The following is a 17,729-nucleotide window of genomic DNA, read 5'->3' as shown; positions in this document are numbered from 1 at the left end:
TGGCCATCAGTGACAGGGGTCTTTTCTTTCGCTTCCATTACTCTTATCTGATCAGGGTGAGGCACCCACTCTACAGGCATCAAGTCCTGAAGGTCTGCTGCTGCACATAACCGGATCCTTGACAAACTGTGAGAAATGTTTAAACTTACCATGATTTTCAACGGGGAGGCTTCCCATTATAAACACTAAAATTCAGACAACAATTCAATGTTTTATACATTTTGATCTGAACCACATAAAATTACCATCAGCCTTCGTACATGAGCTTAAGTGACATTGTAGATAAGCAGGATAACAATTTGTTACGTCAACTATAAACGGTCTTCTTGCTTTTTTAAAAACTATTAAATTGGAAAAACTGAAACACTATTTAAATCTCCCACCTAAACAAACCACAATGTCAAGACATGTTACATTTACGTAACCTAACAATGCCTTTAATTTATCTTAACACACATATACATATGCCGTGGTTTAATATATAAGTTCCTGACAGTTCAGTGTTAAAATGCATTCTGGGAAACATTGGAATACAGCCTGTATTTGTTAATTTGGTTTTCCAAGGCATAAAATGTGTTTTGAAAGACCCAGGCTGTGTATATGTAGATAAGTGTAGTTCTCGACCGTTGTCCACTTTTTAAAATCTAAATTGTTTTGATCTTTGGACAGACTATGATTTTGATGCTCTTAGTATGTCTATTGGCATCTTCTTCTTTTTCAAGCATTACAGTAAGTAGAGAGACGGGAGGGACAAAGATAAGGATTTGCAGAGGCGTCCTTAAGCATTGATAGTATCAGGTCTTTTCCTTGGGTCTATGCTAAAAGGGGCAGACATGGATCAGAAAGCCTCTGATGAAGACATTTTTGCAGCTGCAAAGAGCAGTCTTGCATACTTTAATTAGAGCTCTTACTGCGAGCAAAAGTATCTTTCATGAGCTGAAAATGGTTCAACATTCTATATTTTAGTATGCCAACACAGTTTAAGCACATTTTATTCTGCTCATAGTCGTGCTTTTGTGCCTTAAATAGAAATGTCTAAAAAAACAGGAGAGAAAAAAAGAAAAACACTTAACTGAAATCCATGTCAATTCACATGACATGAGAAGAAACTGTAAAAAAAATATCAATAAAACAAACCTAGGCTGCTTCAGACAGCTGGAAAATGGTTTAATGGGTTAATGCAGGCATTCTTGCAGACAACAACTTCATTTTTTGCTTCAAACACGCTGAATGATAAGTAATATCATGTAAAAATGATTACTACTTCATTTTTAATTTACAAAATTCTCTGAAGTGTTGGTCACACCACACTACATACGAGACAGACTGAATAACATGACAACCCCCCAGTCAAACACGGAATAACATTGCCAGTGGAAGTGATGCTCAGCATCCTAAAAATATATCCAAGCATGTTAGAGGAATTTTGCACATACTCAATTCATTTAATTCTGCACAAATGTCAGATAATTGCAGAAAAAAAGTTAAACACATAATTTGTACTTGGACACTTTCAGTGACAATAACATGACCATGCATTAGTCTCTTCTCCACTTTTTGTTAACCACAATATATTGAGAATATATACTATTAGAAAGTTGGCAATACTAAGGACAGAGGTTCTCAAAATTGTATCTATAACGGTTCACAGACGTATGATCTGGAATATGTCATTCAAATGGGAGACTAAATACTTCCATATACTTCCAATGTTTTTTTTATATGTTAGGGTAAAAGTGTGGACACTTTCCTTCTTACATGTATTATAAGGATTGACACTGGGTCTTTATAATGGCAGAATACAATTTTCCCCACAAATATGCAATAGAACAGACTCTCTTGTACACTGGTCTTCTGCTGATAGTTCAACTGTCATTTACATAGAAATGGTGCCATCAATATGGGGCATACACATCTTTTAAAAAGTGTAAAGAACTGACCTTGCACTGAAAGTGTTCATGCTTTTAATGTCTAGTCACAAAATGGGCTAAACATTACAAATATATAATATTTCCCATTCAGTTAAACCTTTGTTATGTTCCTATAGAACTCCATATCAAAATGTCTATTCATGGGAACTAGTGCAACCTGGAGGTGGCCTGGTCTTTGTGACAAGGTAGGCACAGAGTAAAATAGACAAAGTACTCTAGAGCAGCTCCAGAGCAATGGCAGATATATTAAGGCCATTTTCAAAATATAGGAAAAAAACAGTAGCAGATAGCTTGACTTGCTACCCGGCTGACCAGAATTCAGTTAGGGCAGGGCAGCAAAGCAAGCAAGCAACACCAATTTTACCAATTTTTTCCCAATCCACTGATGTCAGTCGTCCAATTGCCAGCCTCCCAACACTTGGCCAGAAAGCCCCACTCTTTATTATTCAAGTGTGTTCAGTTTTGGTTGAAATAAGAGTGGTACCCACACTAGTCCTTCCTTTGTAAACCCATGCTTCACACCTCCAGTAAATCTCTGGTGTGAAGTCAGGCAGTCAGGACTGTTTTAGACGTTTCCTGGGAAGTCCAAAGGGTGGGCATTGTGCTGAAGCCAGGGCACGGAAGGCCTCTGCTACCAAGTGAGGATGGGATTGGATCATTGACTTCCAGCCTGCAGTCTCCATTATGTCTGTAGCATGACTGTAAGCACAGTTAAAATGAAGTTACAGTCAAGACATGAGAATAAGCACATTAAAAACCTATAAACATAAATGAGATTGTAATGACAAAGCAAAGAAGGGAAACTTGATTTGCCAGTTGCATAAAACATCTGAAAAGGGCCATTAGTGCTTTCTGTCCATAGGTTAAAATTATTGTAGAATTAAAGCATTTTCACATTTTGAATATAAACGCACAAACGAGTTGAAATGTTGTCAACATTTCAAGTGGCCCTGTAACAACACACTAAATCATCTGGGGGTTAACTTACAATAGTGACCACTCCTTTCCTTTTTTTAAATTCAACAAATATTCCATTTCCAGGGTTTATCCAGGTACGAGTCTATTAATAACTTGGATACAAAGATATGACGCTTCAAACTGAAAGGCAAAAAACACTCTGTCTGCCTGGGCTAAAACAATGAATTCTAATGCATCTGGAAGGGGGAAGAGATAAGAGTGTGTTATTAATCTTGTGTCACACATATCAGCTAATTACATACTTGCTATTCCAGTTCTTTCCATCTTTACAGCCCAGCTGTCTCAGGACACTGCACCTATGGCAAGGAGATAAAAAGGTAAGCATTCAGGGCTGGTAAACAGAAATGGCAGCAGGAATTTATCACCAGAGGTTTTTTTTTTTTTCTCGATACTTGCCTGTTGATAAAATCTATGGCTTGTGCTTTGAGCTGCTCAGCACTGTGCAAGTCTGCTAGGATGAGGGTGTCTGCCACATTCTCCACTGAAAGGCTGTTGCACAGGGCCTCTTCACACATGACCTTTAAACGCTCCAGAGCGTACTGGGGTGGGGGGTTGAAAATGAAACAAATGAAATAAAGAAAAATACTGTGGTTACAACCTTGATGCAAAGTGGGTCCATTTGGTTTGAGGTTTTGTCGAAACTATTCTGATGTGCTGATAAAAGGTTTAATGATCATCTCATTTTGGGGGGAAATAAATGCACCTGCAATATGTTGAAAATCCAATATCACAACAAATGAAAAAGGATTAACCTAATGGGTTTCACAAATAAGCTTGTAAATGAATTAAGTCAGTAATTTGCATTACTTTTAAGGAAAAAAGAGTAAATTAGAGTAATCATAAACGTTTTGGCAACATGATGCCAAACGTCATATTTGACAATGACAACATATGGCCAAGTAGCACCAGCTACGTCACTTTACAGACAAGTGTCACCAGAGTTTGTGTGCTTTCCTGGATCTGACATGCCTCGACATGCCTCTGCACTACACATGAAATGTTAATGATATGTGGTTGGATTTTCCTACACAGGTTCTAAATATATATTGCTTCACAAATTTACAGCTAATGAGACCATAAATGTAACTTATCCAAGCGTTAAAATAATGCTACAAAACATGTATATTCAATTGAAAGATAAGGGAAGAAATATGGTAAATGGTAATGGACTTGATCTTGTAAAGCGCTTTTCTAGTCTTTTGACTACTCGAGCGCTTTTACACCGCATGTCACTTCTACCCGTTCAACCACTGATGGCAGACGTTGCTATGTAGTGGGACCATCAGAAGTAACTAATCCCATTCATACATACTCATTCAGGGTTAAGCGTCTCGCTCAAGGACACATCGGACACGTTGCTGCAGGAGCTGGGGATCGAACCCTCGACCTTCCGGTTGAGAGACGACCGCCTCTACCAACTGAGTCAACCACCCCTAATTAACTAACTAACTAGTGACCCAAGTGTAATGGTAACATCATATCAACTGTACATGACTATATGAGATTACATTATATATATATATTATTATAGAACAGTTTCAGGATTTGTTTCTCAGTGTTTCAGTGACCAGATGTCTCGTTATCTGGACATGATCTTGGTGAACCTTAAGCCTAAAATTGAAATAATGGAAATAATGACAACAATAATGTCAGATAACATTCAACGACAGAACAGTTGAACTTATTGAACTAATTGACGCATAGCTAAAAATTGCAAATGGAGATTGACAAAGCAGAGATACAGGAGGGATACATTTTTCTGTTTTCATAAGAAACTAAAGCATAGAGGTCTTCATAATACTCACATTTAAATATGAAGTACTTTGGTACTCACTTTATCTGCAGCTGCCAGCAAATTGTCTGCCATCTTCTCCAGGTTTGGGGCCTTTCCTGTATATATAAAGCCCATCATTTCCTTAAAGACATCGGGGTCTACATCACTGATGTCAACACGGTTCTGAAAGGAAAGGAGAGAGATTCCTGTTTGATTTGATCAAGCCATAGATAGTTAAGCACTGTGCCATGTTAAGCAACATGGCTGATAATAAGAAGCAGACGTTACAAACACTGCTTACCTTTTTACTCTCTTCCATTTCATGTTCAAACATTGCATTAAAGACTGGAGACCTTGCTGTAAAAAAAACAAACATTGAAAAAGATGACCATATTAAGAATGTGAGCACATCAGCATTGAACTATGACAGTACAGGTGCCACTGTGTCAGCTTTTCCCCATAACCCCTGCAGCTGCCACCAAGTCTAATGGAGACAAGCTGTGGAGGAGAGTCAGCCTATCAATCTCTTGGATCCTCAAGTCATCTGGGTCAACCAGGGCCAAGGAGAAGCAGTAGGGTGGATAAGTCTACTGCAGTACAAGGCAGCTAAAATCAAGCCAGGATTACAAAACCGTCATAGCCAAGGACCTTCACTTGCAGTTAAAGACAAGATATAAAAATGTCTTGCTAGAACCATATTGCTGCTTTTCTCCTGGCTTTTGCTAGATAAACGTGCTTTTGGACCTCGATAGTCTTACCTGCAAGGATAGATTTGTGTGCTTTGAACTCCTGCCCTCCCACATAGAGGCTGCAGTCTGTGAAGCGCGAACACTCCCACAGGTTCCCCAAGTCATCAGACAGCTGACACTCTGGTACCTTCAGCATGTTCATGTTGGACTGGCCTGAAATGTTAACAGAGTCCTGGACAACGCTTACCTGTAAAGGAGAAAAGAGACACTTCAGTAGTCTTATCAAGGCTAAACATCCACACAAATCCAAAAACGTAAACTCTAAATATATCTATTCAGTCTAGCTTTTAGGCAGGGTTTTATCATTTCATTAATTGTTAGTTTTATTTTGATATCAATGCTCTTTAAATATTTTTTATTTTATTTTTACCTCTTTATCTTATTATTATTTAATTACTTATTTTTACCACTATTTTGAGTGCCTTTATCTTTCCATTTTTTCTATATTTTAACTATTTATATTTTGTTATTTTGGATGCTTTAACTTTTTTTTTTACTCTAAATCTTTTGTTTTAATTTCATGTTTTTGTGTGCATTATTCTCTACTTCTAAATCCATTTTAATCGTACCGTTTTGTCATTATTTCGTCTTTCTCTTGTTTTCAATCACTGTTAAGCACTTGCATTTGATTTTTAAAAACGAAAAGCTGCTATATAAATATTAATGAACCTTGATTGATTGAAAATTAAATATGCCTCTAATTGATTAGATTAGAAAGGCATTTTGCCTTCAAATTAAATGTAATTCTTGTGTCAAAATGGTATTTTGCCTGGAATTGTAAAATCTTTAGGGACTGTCTGTTCCTGGCATTACTTGGCTGATTGACTGTACAACAAAATGTACAGACACTTTATTAGTTTGTCACTATTAGCAACATTTTGGGGTGAGTTATTCTATTTAATTGTTTAAAAAAAAAAAATCAGTCTCATTGTAAACTGTGTCAGTTAGAGGAAGTATATCACCTCCTTGGAGTTATGTGTCAATTCAAGCAAATGCGGACCCTACGTCAGTAGATAAAGTGACAGTCATGGTGTAGACTGATCATGTCAACAATAAAGACACAAGATACAACTTATAATTCGAAGTAAACAATATTAAACAAATAATTATTTTGTATGCATACTTCAATATACTCCAATACCATTGGATATATATAGATGGAAAGAAAAAAGCTACAGGACTATATTTCACCAGGCCAACTGTAATGAAAAGAGACACCATGATGTCATTTTCACAACTTTCAACATTTGAAATCAATGGAAGTGGCATTCCTAACACAATTCTATTCAAAGTTGCTCTGTATTTAGATTTGTTAAGCTGAACAAAAAAAAAACGGTGAATATTACCTCACAGAACAGGGTGAGCTTATCGTCAGGTAAGAGTCCATTGGCTTCATCAAGTAGGAAATCTCGCCTTATAAATTTTTTGAAGCCCCAGTCTTTGCCTTGGACAAATCTATATGCTCTTTGGCTTTCTGTAAAACAAAAAAGTCTTGATGTTTCCTTAATTTCTTTGCAAGTTAGAAGAAAAAAAAAAAGAGGGTGAGGTATCAAAGGAACACCAAATATACACAAAGTATAACTTGGTGTTATGCTTGTACTCACCCATCGCTTTTGTCTCCTCTCTTTTAGCATTCAACAAAGAAAACTTGAACTTTGCTCTGACTTCACTTTTTGGACAACTAACAAGAAGTAAATACAATGACAAATAATCTTTGCTTTCATCATCAAGTCCCTTTGGATTGACTCGCAGACACCTGGCAAGAGAACAGATAACACTGAACATCAGTAACAAAACAAAATATGAGATATACAGTAATTATTGCCTTGTAATTCCCCTTTGCTTAGAGCGACTGTGTAGTTATGTAAAGAGTTCTTACATTAAAAAAAAAAAAGAATACAGATTTTTTACTGACTGTCATGTTTGTGTTTTGGGAAAATCAAGGACATGAACTTGATGAGAAAACTGAATAGAAATATACATTCAAAAAGCAAATACATAGTAGTTTGCCCAAATGTGATATCCCACAGTAGGTTTAGCTTTAGTGTACTAACCATTTCATCTTATCATTTGGGCCAGAGGAGAAGGTTGAGCTCTTTAGCACCTCCCCCATTTCTTCTCTGCAAAAGCTAAAATTGTTTATGGTCCACATGTAGGAAAACTTCACAACTTTGACCTTGGAACAAGAAGAAGAAACACAAAGAACATCTTTTGATACAATTTTAAAATGCAGTAAAAATAAATAACCATGGCCACCCTAAATTACAGTAAAATTTAGATTACATCAATACAATACAGAAAAACATAATTTGGAAAACAAATGTGCGAGTAAATAAAGGCAATGATAACCGAGCTTCATTTAAGCGTACCGCCAATTCAAATAAAAGGTAGGGGAGACATTGATCATCATGTACGATGAGAGAAAAAGAAATATGAGTTTGGTATGACTTTTACAGTTTATTTAAACTGAACTTATTTCACAGGTTTTTTCCTGACTCAAAATGAGGTGGTCGTGGTTCCTTCCTACCTTGTACATATGAACCGTGCACATGGCTAAACATGTTTACAAACAGCATTAGGAATTATTCTAATAAGGTTTTAATTTGAGATTTGTTCCTTCTTCAATTACACAATTATTTGTAAATATATGTATATATATATATATTTCTTGTATTTCCTGAATGGATGTCAAATATTTCAATCTAGCATATTTAAAGCGTTACCATTCACATGGAGTCTGGTGATGAGCACTTAAGCTGTATTTACACCTTACAAAATTATAAATCGGCCAGGTTTTAACCCTATTCACTTTCTATATTTTAACTGCAGTGAGACTTTTTGTCTTCAAGTTTCTCCACTACAGACATTTGACTTTTTTTTTTTTTTTTTTTAACAATATGTTTATTGAGTTTTAAACATTTTTCCAAGACACACAATTACGGTAAATAAATTCTAAGGAAAAAAAAAAAAATATATATATATATATATATATATATATATGTGTACACATGCACATATATACACATTTATAAAATAAGGGGGAAAAGTAAAATATGATAATACAAAATTTAAAGAAAATTAAAAAACTTACAAAATGTTGCAACATTATTACTGTCCGTATTAAATAAAAATAACCAAACATTTTACTTTTTTTTATCCATTCCCAGGATTGGAAAACAGTTTTTCAAATGTTAAGCTGATTCCATGGCTTGTTGATCCTGAATCTGTCTGTGGAACACAGCCATTTGCAGCTGTACACATGGGTTCTCAAGATCACAGGAGAACTACAAGATCACGCGGGAATAAAGGGGACAACATGGAAACAACATGTTGCTTTCTCTTTTCGTGGTTGATCCGTTTTTTGTTTGGTGCCTGTTTTGATGTAACGTTGATAAAGTGATGGGATATACGATCGGGCATCTGTAAAATGTGTTTTATTTTGAAAATGACCGGACACTCTGTGCATTCCCATAACTCCTATCCTGTCAGAAACTATCTGCTCTGGTGCTGCTGGCATGCAACGGAGAATCAGACTGCAGAGCGTGCTGTGGAAATACAAGTATTGACTAGATTGGGAGTGAACGGCACTGTAAGGCAGTTCAAAGAACATACTGGCTAACAGAAAATAATGCAGCAGTTTAATTACATGCAAGTAGATCATACTCCATGCAACATGCTCCGCTGACAGACTGTTTCGCATGGAGTGGGAAATGGCTGTCAGTGTGAATGTTGTTTGTCGCAATAACTAGTTTTATCTGTTTATCACAACATTCATTCTATGATACTTAGGGCTAGGAAACTTCTTATCTTCTAAATTCTTTGGGTCACGATTCGATTAAGAATCGATTTTCGATTCAAAACGATTCTGGATACATGGATTCAAAGTCTTTTTATGAATTGGTAAATTTACTTCAGGATCTACTCAAGTCATCTGTGAGGCTGTCTGAATTTCTTGTTGCTCTATTTGGCATTCTACTGCGTTAAAGAGCTAGCCTTAGCAGGGAGTGACTCATTAGCCAAAAAAAAAAAAAATGTTTTTAAATTGAGAGCATGTGCTTACAAACAGAAGTGCAGACACAAAATGAAAACGGCACATGACATCACTGTGTGTCTCTCAGGTCCATCAGTGAAGTTTAGGAAATCTGCTCCATTTTGATGTCTCTAGCGGTCACGTGTCTATAACAAATGACCGCAGGCTGAAGGTGCATTCAGAGATCAGCGTAGGTGTTTATAATTTAAGGACAAAATCATTGATAGGGACAGTTCAGTGCTAGTCATATGTTTGTGTAGGGCATGCCTGTACAGCAGCGTAGTGAAAGAAACACACAGAGGCTCTTGCTAAAAACTCTTCAAGTCTTCCTCTATAGATACTTCTCTTCTACTTTTGTTGTTTCGCAGAGCGTTTTCTGGCACACTGGATTCTTTACCATACAGAGCTGACATTATATCGGCATATAGCTGTAATTGCGGTTCATTTTTCAATTACAGCACCAGGTGAATTGATCATTTCTTTGTACTCCATGTACACGCCTGTCAGACTTTGACAAGGGCCGGTGTCGGTACAAAATTAGGCAGAGGTAGCTGCCGCCAAGTTTAGCATGCAGAAAAAACACTGGTTCACTTTCCTGTTTACTATAATTCAATGGATACAGTGATAAGCTTACCTGTGTGTAACACCAGCTCTCTGCCACAGGTCCACTTGACATCTCCCCAGGAGGAGGAGGGGTGGGTACCCGGGACATCACTGGCTTTGGGGTACCACTTACTCCTGTAGTTAAAGCACATTTTTTTTACAATAAATATATATATAGTCACACCTTGTGACATTATTCAATACGCAATTTTCACATATGCACTCCTGAAAATTTCTACAGAATTGTAGGACTTCCCCTTGAAATCCTCCTGATCTAGTTGTTCACACACGCACCTCAATGCAGTAGACCAGTGGTTCTCAAACATTTTAGACTGCGTACCACCTCCAAAAATATTTGGCTCTCCAAGTACCACCATTATGGTAGATGTTAAAATACACTGTAGGCCTATCTCTACACACATTTTACGCAGGAGGCAAATTAATTCATAAAAAGAATATTATTTATTATTGACTGCTGACAGCCACATTATAGGACTACTAAGTGCTAGCGCTAGAACTGGCACTTTCGCACAACTCTGACATTTGCCCAAATCAAAAAAAGTGCAGCACAATAAAAATGACAACTTCATACCAACAACCTGTTTGAAAATATTTAGTCTATACGATCCCTGGGCCCAAGTATATTTCCGACCTGGGGAGAGAGCGGAGAGAGAGTGCAGGCTCCGTGCAACCAGAGCCTTTGTACTATAAGGCTCTGCGTTCAACATAGTAAAACTCCCTTTAAAAAAAATCCTTCTCGACTGCTGCGCATAGTTAAGACAGCAAAATAAAGCAGAATCACATCAGCTTCAGTGCAAGAGAGAGAGAGAGGGTGAGCGACTGTCCGTACACTCTTGTAAATGCATCACAACAGAAGCTTCTCCTGGCTCTGTTTAAAAAATTTAAATGTACAGCTGCTTGCAGCTGATCACCAATAAATAACAGAATATCTGTTAATGTAGGCCTACAGCTGCTTGCTGTTGTTTCAGTACTGAACTATAACGGAATATCGAGTGGAACTTTTCAAAACGCGAGGCGTACTCCTGTTGTTGTTTATGTCTGTGCGCGCGGGAATAAATTGAGCAGATTAAAGTCGTTTGTTGCAAAAACTAGATTAATTTAGAGGGGGAAACACATTTGATATAAATACAACCCAATAGATACAAGACAGATAACAGATAAGAGTATGACAACAACAAAAAATGTTTTATGCTGAACGTTTTTTTCTAAAATATTGTGGAGATTTCTTTGCGTACCACCACAGGGAGCCCGCATACCACCGGCATACCATAGTTTGAGAACCACTGCAGTAGACTATCCTGATTTAAGGGAAGAGGGGGCAGGGGGTCCCCTGAGACAAGACATGAAGTAAAAAGAATGACGCGGAAGTGGTGGACGAAGCAACAGAATCTGCTATATGAGGTTATACACAGCATATTTGCCTTATTATATCAATGCTTTGTGTACTTTGACAGAATCACAATATCAACAGAAGAGCGGAGAAGAACAAACTGGCCAACAGAAAATGTTACGCAGCAGTTTAATTACATGCAGAGATCATACTAACCGTGTGCATGCAACTGGTCGTGCACTAATCCCAAGGAATAAATGTCACCACTGCATCCCTCAAGGTGAATTCCCAATGATAATATCCTGCTGTGTTCTCACATCAGCTCATTCAGAAAAAATACTAGGGGGATGGCAGGAGAAAAAGGTGGCTGTGTTCACACATGCAGCTCATGGTGAAAACTTAAGTAGTTTTCAGGAGTTTTGTGGAATTATTAAAGCACTAATAAAAATTGACATCACAATATTTGTAAAACACACTCCTTTCAGCATTACACTTTCAACCTATCTTGCTAACTTTGGCTTTTTTCAATGTGGCATGCAATTTAGGAAAGTATCTAAAGTGTATTATGAAGTTCGAGTTTATGGCATCTTAACAATTGAAGTGGTTTCATATCGAATCTCTCAAATCATGGAGACACATGTTGCAAATAAAGTAGGCAAATGGGTACATAGTGATTGCCATGTTGACAATTAAGCCTGATTTATGAAGGGGGAACTCTTCAAGACAGTATCATCAACTGCTGCTCCATATGTATCAGCTCCAACTCCAAAATAATATGCTCAGTTTCAGTCGCCATGGTTTCCTGTCCATAAACTAGCAGAGAATTTGGCGAAACGAAAAGCCAGCGATTTAACAAGCACAGAAATCTTTTACACCACCAAACTAGAGTTTGTAGGCAGAGTATGAGTATGTATTGATAGAAAAGTAGTGAGTCCACACACCAGACATGTCTGATGAAGAGCGAGGCCAGAAATGTAACACGTGATTTTTCCATTAAATTCAATTTCATTGGAGCAGCGTCTGGTGTGCGGACTCAGCACTTTTTCTATCTTTGGATGTTTTTTGTCCAGGATCCAGTTCTTGAACTTTCTCGGATGCGTGTGCCTTTTTGACATTTTTGTATAAGTATGTATCACTCACAGCGTAGCTCTTAGCGGTATAGATAGGGCGTAGATTCGACACAGAAGTATAAACCAGGCTTAAGAAAGTCCCAGTAATAGGCTAAAACCCTTATGTGTCACCATGTCACACGACTGAGCAACCAGACTCAGCAATGACAATCAGCTTTATTGGCCAGGTACGCTTACACACACAAGGAATTTGACTTTGGGGAACTGTGCTCTCTATGTACAAAAGTACAACATTTAATATTACCGGAAACCGCAAAATAAGCAAAAACGAAAGACTAAAGCAAAGACTAAAATAGACAATAGTGCAGTAGTGAGCAGTGCAAAAAAATGCTGAAATAAACACAACAATAGAATATGTAATTATGTAACCAATAGATTAAAATACATGAGGTTGAAAGTTTTTGCAGTATTAACATTAAGCAGTGTGCATTGATTGATATCAGATTAGGGGGGGTACTAGTATAGCAGGGGGGTGAATTTATAGTTCTTTAACCGCACTGAAACACCTGCTCATATTTTAACAGATTTTTGTCTCTCAACATACCCATCATAGAGAGCACAACTCCAAGAGGGTGGTGACGGTTTTGATTAGGAAGGGCTCAGGCTAAAAAAAATTGCACACTTTGCTCGGCTCACCAGGGGCTGAATGCAATGGGCCAGGACCAGGAAAGGCAAAGCACTGACACCTTGAGCTAGAAAAGATCAACGTTAAACCTGAATCACAAGCACGGAAAATTCAAATCTTTTTTTCATTACCTCTTGAATGTTTGACAGAACAACGATGCAGTTTTCTAAGTTATCACAGGATCCCCCATGACCCGATCTTCATGTTCCATTCTGCAAAAAAAAAAAACAACAACAGACATGAGGATTTGAAAATGTATCTGATCATATCTAAAAGCACAACTACAATTATTGCCATAAACTTGAGCAGTAACAATTTTCTCTGGAAAGGGTATGAAATGTTATAGGATAGGATAGTACTTTATTGATCCCCAGAGGGGAAATTCGGGCGTTACAGCAGCACGGACAAGAAAGCTCGAAAATACACATTAAACAGAATAGATAAGATAAATAAAAATAAAAACAGGGGGTATATACAAGTACAAAATTAATGATGAAGTTAACTAGGGGGAATTGAGACAGTATTTGCAGAGAATGACAAGATAAAGTGACAAGTGATTAAAGTGATGATGGTATGATAAATAGCAGCAACTAATGTAAACAGCAGAGAAGAGAGGCAGTGTTGTACCACAGTGATGCAGTATCTGAACAATTCTAAAAGTAAAGTAAAGTAAGCCACAACTATCAAACACACATTTGGAAATTAAAGAAAAGTTTGCCCTTCACAAAGCTAAATTATTAAAAATTTAAGGCGTCAATTAGAGTTCAGTAATTTGAGTGTCAGACAACATTGGTGGTGTAGGCCTATAGTACAGAACATATTAAATGTAAAACCTTCTTATAATGCATGTGAAACATGCTGGTCGGCCTATAAACCAGTCTGCTAACTTAAATTGATGAATAATTGTTTCACCAGCTGACACCTTTGCCTCAAGATTCATCAGGAATTATACTTTCCATGCTGGCACACACCTGGTTTGAAATAGTTGAAAGTAAAACAACTTTTTGAGAAGCTGAACATCCCACTTAGCCTGTGTGCTCCTCTAGGTTTGACTGTGTGATTCAGCTACCTTTCAAGATGATAAAAAAAACAATACACACAAATAATCAAGTGCTCAGCGTTAGTAAGAAACTATCAACAAACCTCACAGTGCGACTTCACTTCAAAGTGCTCTTTCTTATTTTGAAATGTGAGATATTTAAACCAAGAAGATGAACTGGATTGCGCTAAATCTTTCCAAGTTTATTTTCCAATACGTTACTGAAGCTAACATTTGTTCTCACTAGCCACAATAATGATAACTTCAGGCTTACACCGCAAATGCAGCTAACACATACATGGTGCCAAATCAGTTTACATAATATCGTAAACAGGCTTTTTTTACATTAGTTACGTGCCTCGTCTTTTTCAATTAAACTACCTTTATGATATTAAATGTTAAAGAGATAAGGTGGTGTGTCAAACCTGCATTAGCCTGTGTAAAACAAAGGGCCTACAGGATGCTAAGACAGCTAGCGGTAGTGCTCACGTTTTGGCAGTGGGGAAGACAACGGCGGCTAACTAGCATCTAGCAAAAAAGCTAATCTCAGCACTGACAGCTCACAAAAAAGTTTGAAAAAGACATGGTGACGGCGTACCTTTCAATTTCATTCTTCCATATATATCGAATAACGCATAAAGCTTCGTGTCAAAGTCGCTCCTGTCACCCTCTGTCACTCTGAACTCGTTTCCACACAATCTCTTTTCCCAGGGTTTTCTTTGTTTAATATTTATCGCTGCTAGCTTACATCTGTCTAGCAAGCTGGTAGCTTAAACAGGCTAAAAAAAATATATCAAATGCGCATGCGTGAAATTTCGACAACATCCAGCTTTCATTTCAACAAATAAAATCATGCTGCAACAGCTACTGGTGATGCAAAATTATAATAAACTTAAATGCGACAATTATAATTAATAAGTGGCGTGTAGTATGACTTTCTGATGATACTTTTGTTTCTTTTATCCAAACATTACCCTACCCAAATTAACAAAATCTTTCAAAAACGCAAAGGTTCCTCATCTATATTCAGTGGGGAATTGCACTTTTAGGCATAGATATACATAATGACATGCATTAAATGTGGTGGTTTGTTTATTAGACACTACCCTACACAAAGCAGACAGTTTGTCCGTTTTCTACTTGAACATTAAATGAACAATATGTAACTCTGACACCCTAGCGTTTAAAATGGGTACTGTAGTCTAAATTCAAAACATTGGAGAGAGCGTCTCCCCCCGCCTCCTCCTCCCTAGAGTCAGTGCAGGCAGGTTGCCATCATGCAGGGGCGTGTCCAGACTTTTTTTTTTTTGACTGTGGTGGCTCACCTGAAGCATGGACGTAAGTATGTAGGGTTGTCATGGAGTTTGAGTGCACACAAGCAAATGAATTAAAAAAGGTTTTACCCTTTCTATCCCAACTAATGTTTATAATCCCTCCATTCCCCCTCAAACCCCCACACAGGACTACCTCACTGGACTGTAAAATACAATATAACATACATCACAAACGTGCAATATATTTATCTGTATAGTAATTTTACTCATAGCTTTTCTTTTTATATCTATTTATATCTGCACCTTATTTTTCTATGTAAATACTTGCTGCTGTTTTTTATCCTGCACTACAACAAGCCAAATGCAACAAAATTTTGTTCTTATCTGCACTGTAAAGTACAAGTTTGAATGACAATAAAGAAAGTCTAAGTCTAAGTCTAAGTCTAAAGATATTTTGTCTTGCAAAATATAAAACTTTGTAGCTTGATTCTTTAGGGACTCTAAAAAGATTTATGTGAAAATCCACAATTTAAAGTACTTAGAAAATTGCATACAATTGGTCATTTTTATGGAAAGAGCAAAAAAAGCCTGTTGAATACAGCCAGAAGTAGATCGTACCTTTAAGTCACTGATTAGCTAAATAGCCAATCATCGATTTGGATTTCAGGGTGGCACCAAGTGGCAACCTCCAGTTGTGAAAAATGAAGGCAATACTGAAGTGCAAAATCCTGCAGTACGTCGAGTGTCCGCTTGAAGCTGGCTCAAGGAACACTGAAAGTCACATACACACAACAGGAAAATAGCAATTTTTACAGCATAAAATAACATGTTTACAGCCTGGTACAATGAACGAAATAAGTATGATTAGTTATTGACATCACTGATTTTTTAAAAACAATTTAAACATTTTGATTTTGAAACAATATGTGTTATCCATAGGCGTGTAGTTGACATGATTTACAGATGGGCGCTATAAAACCCGGGAATAAAACCCACCTCAGCTCCAGATCTCTGAAATACTGAACGTTATGGTGAGACAGCATTTCCAGCATGGCAATTTCAAAGGGGTGGCCCATGCCATCCCTGACCACCCCTCTGGCCAAGTCCCATATGTCACAGAAACTGAAGCTTCCATGTTTAGTCAGCTCTGCATCTTGAAACCTTTTTGCATTCCAACCTCTCTCCATTCTCCAAAAGAATCTTAAGTATTTATCCTTTGTACCACGTTTCTGGTCATGGAGCTTATTCCAAAAATGCCGAGGCTTTTTAGATCGGGTAAAATCAGTTATATCTGACCCGGTTTGCTTTTCCAGTTTAATCGCTGCAACACCTGTTGGTTTGCTGTTCGCCAGGTAAATCCAGGGTTTAGGGATAAAATGGCCGTGTTGGGTAGCCACCTTCTTCTCTGGTCTAAACAAAAACGAACCATTCTGCATCGGAACCGAAACACAGAAGGAGGACATACTGGCTGCTGCATTGTTGACAGAGAAGCCAGCACTTCAACATAGCATGTTTCCTTAATGTCTGATGATACAATTAGCTAGTTTTATGATTTAATTCAGTAAATATCTTATTCGTATATTGGACCTTTAAAGAACCATATTACCAACCTTAAAAGGGTTATCATTTTAATTAACTTCCTTCTTTTTGTACATAAGTACAGTTCACTGTGTATATTTATACTTTGACACAAAATAGGTAATGAGATACTGTTTTAAATGTTAGTCTTGAAGAAACATTTTCATCCTCTTGTAAAACCCACTTAGAATGGACAACTAAAGAGGGGAGAGAAGAGAAGCCAAAATATTTAGAGCTTCTCCTGATGACTGACTGCAGTAGGCCTAGGTCATAAACCCAATCTCCTTCATTTTAACAGATGGAACCGGGGTACAACTTCAAAATTAAAATACAAGTCAACATTTTTTTCTCAAACATGATTTCTGCATCATGTCATGAATAAATAGTGATGGGACTTCATCCTTGATAGTTGTCGTAATTTGTTCATATCATTCTGGCTTACAGTGGTATGCCCATAATGACACTGTAACTTTGACAAGGGAATCAACATGATGTACCACTTGGCTAAACACCTGTGAGGGCTACAAATACATTTACTGCAGATCCATAACAATACATATAGAAAGTATCAAGGATGAAGTCCTATCACTATTTATTCATGACATGATGCTGCATCACAAACAGACATCGCATACAGCCAAAATCTGTCATTACCAGAGTAACAAGA

At 37.3% G+C, this 17,729-nt stretch overlaps 1 protein-coding gene across 1 annotated transcript; it reads right to left on the bottom strand.

Moving 5' to 3' along the window:
* Positions 1-1,150: 1,150 nt before the first annotated feature.
* Positions 1,151-14,997, bottom strand: spopla (speckle type BTB/POZ protein like a). Its single transcript, XM_061053751.1, has 12 exons — positions 14,809-14,997; positions 13,303-13,383; positions 10,097-10,200; positions 7,487-7,608; positions 7,037-7,188; positions 6,779-6,906; positions 5,442-5,619; positions 4,985-5,040; positions 4,744-4,866; positions 3,306-3,448; positions 3,152-3,205; positions 1,151-2,630 (listed from the first exon to the last, which is right to left on the bottom strand). Exons 3-12 carry the CDS (start codon positions 10,172-10,174, stop codon positions 2,486-2,488), a joined length of 1,179 nt encoding a protein of 392 aa, XP_060909734.1. The 5' UTR covers positions 10,175-10,200; positions 13,303-13,383; positions 14,809-14,997; the 3' UTR covers positions 1,151-2,485.
* Between the last annotated feature and the right edge of the window lie 2,732 nt (positions 14,998-17,729).

This window comes from Labrus mixtus, chromosome 13 (assembly GCF_963584025.1).
Source record: "Labrus mixtus chromosome 13, fLabMix1.1, whole genome shotgun sequence".
NCBI classification, from domain to species: Eukaryota; Metazoa; Chordata; class Actinopteri; order Labriformes; family Labridae; genus Labrus; species Labrus mixtus.
This window is presented reverse-complemented; position numbering and strand designations above follow the sequence as displayed.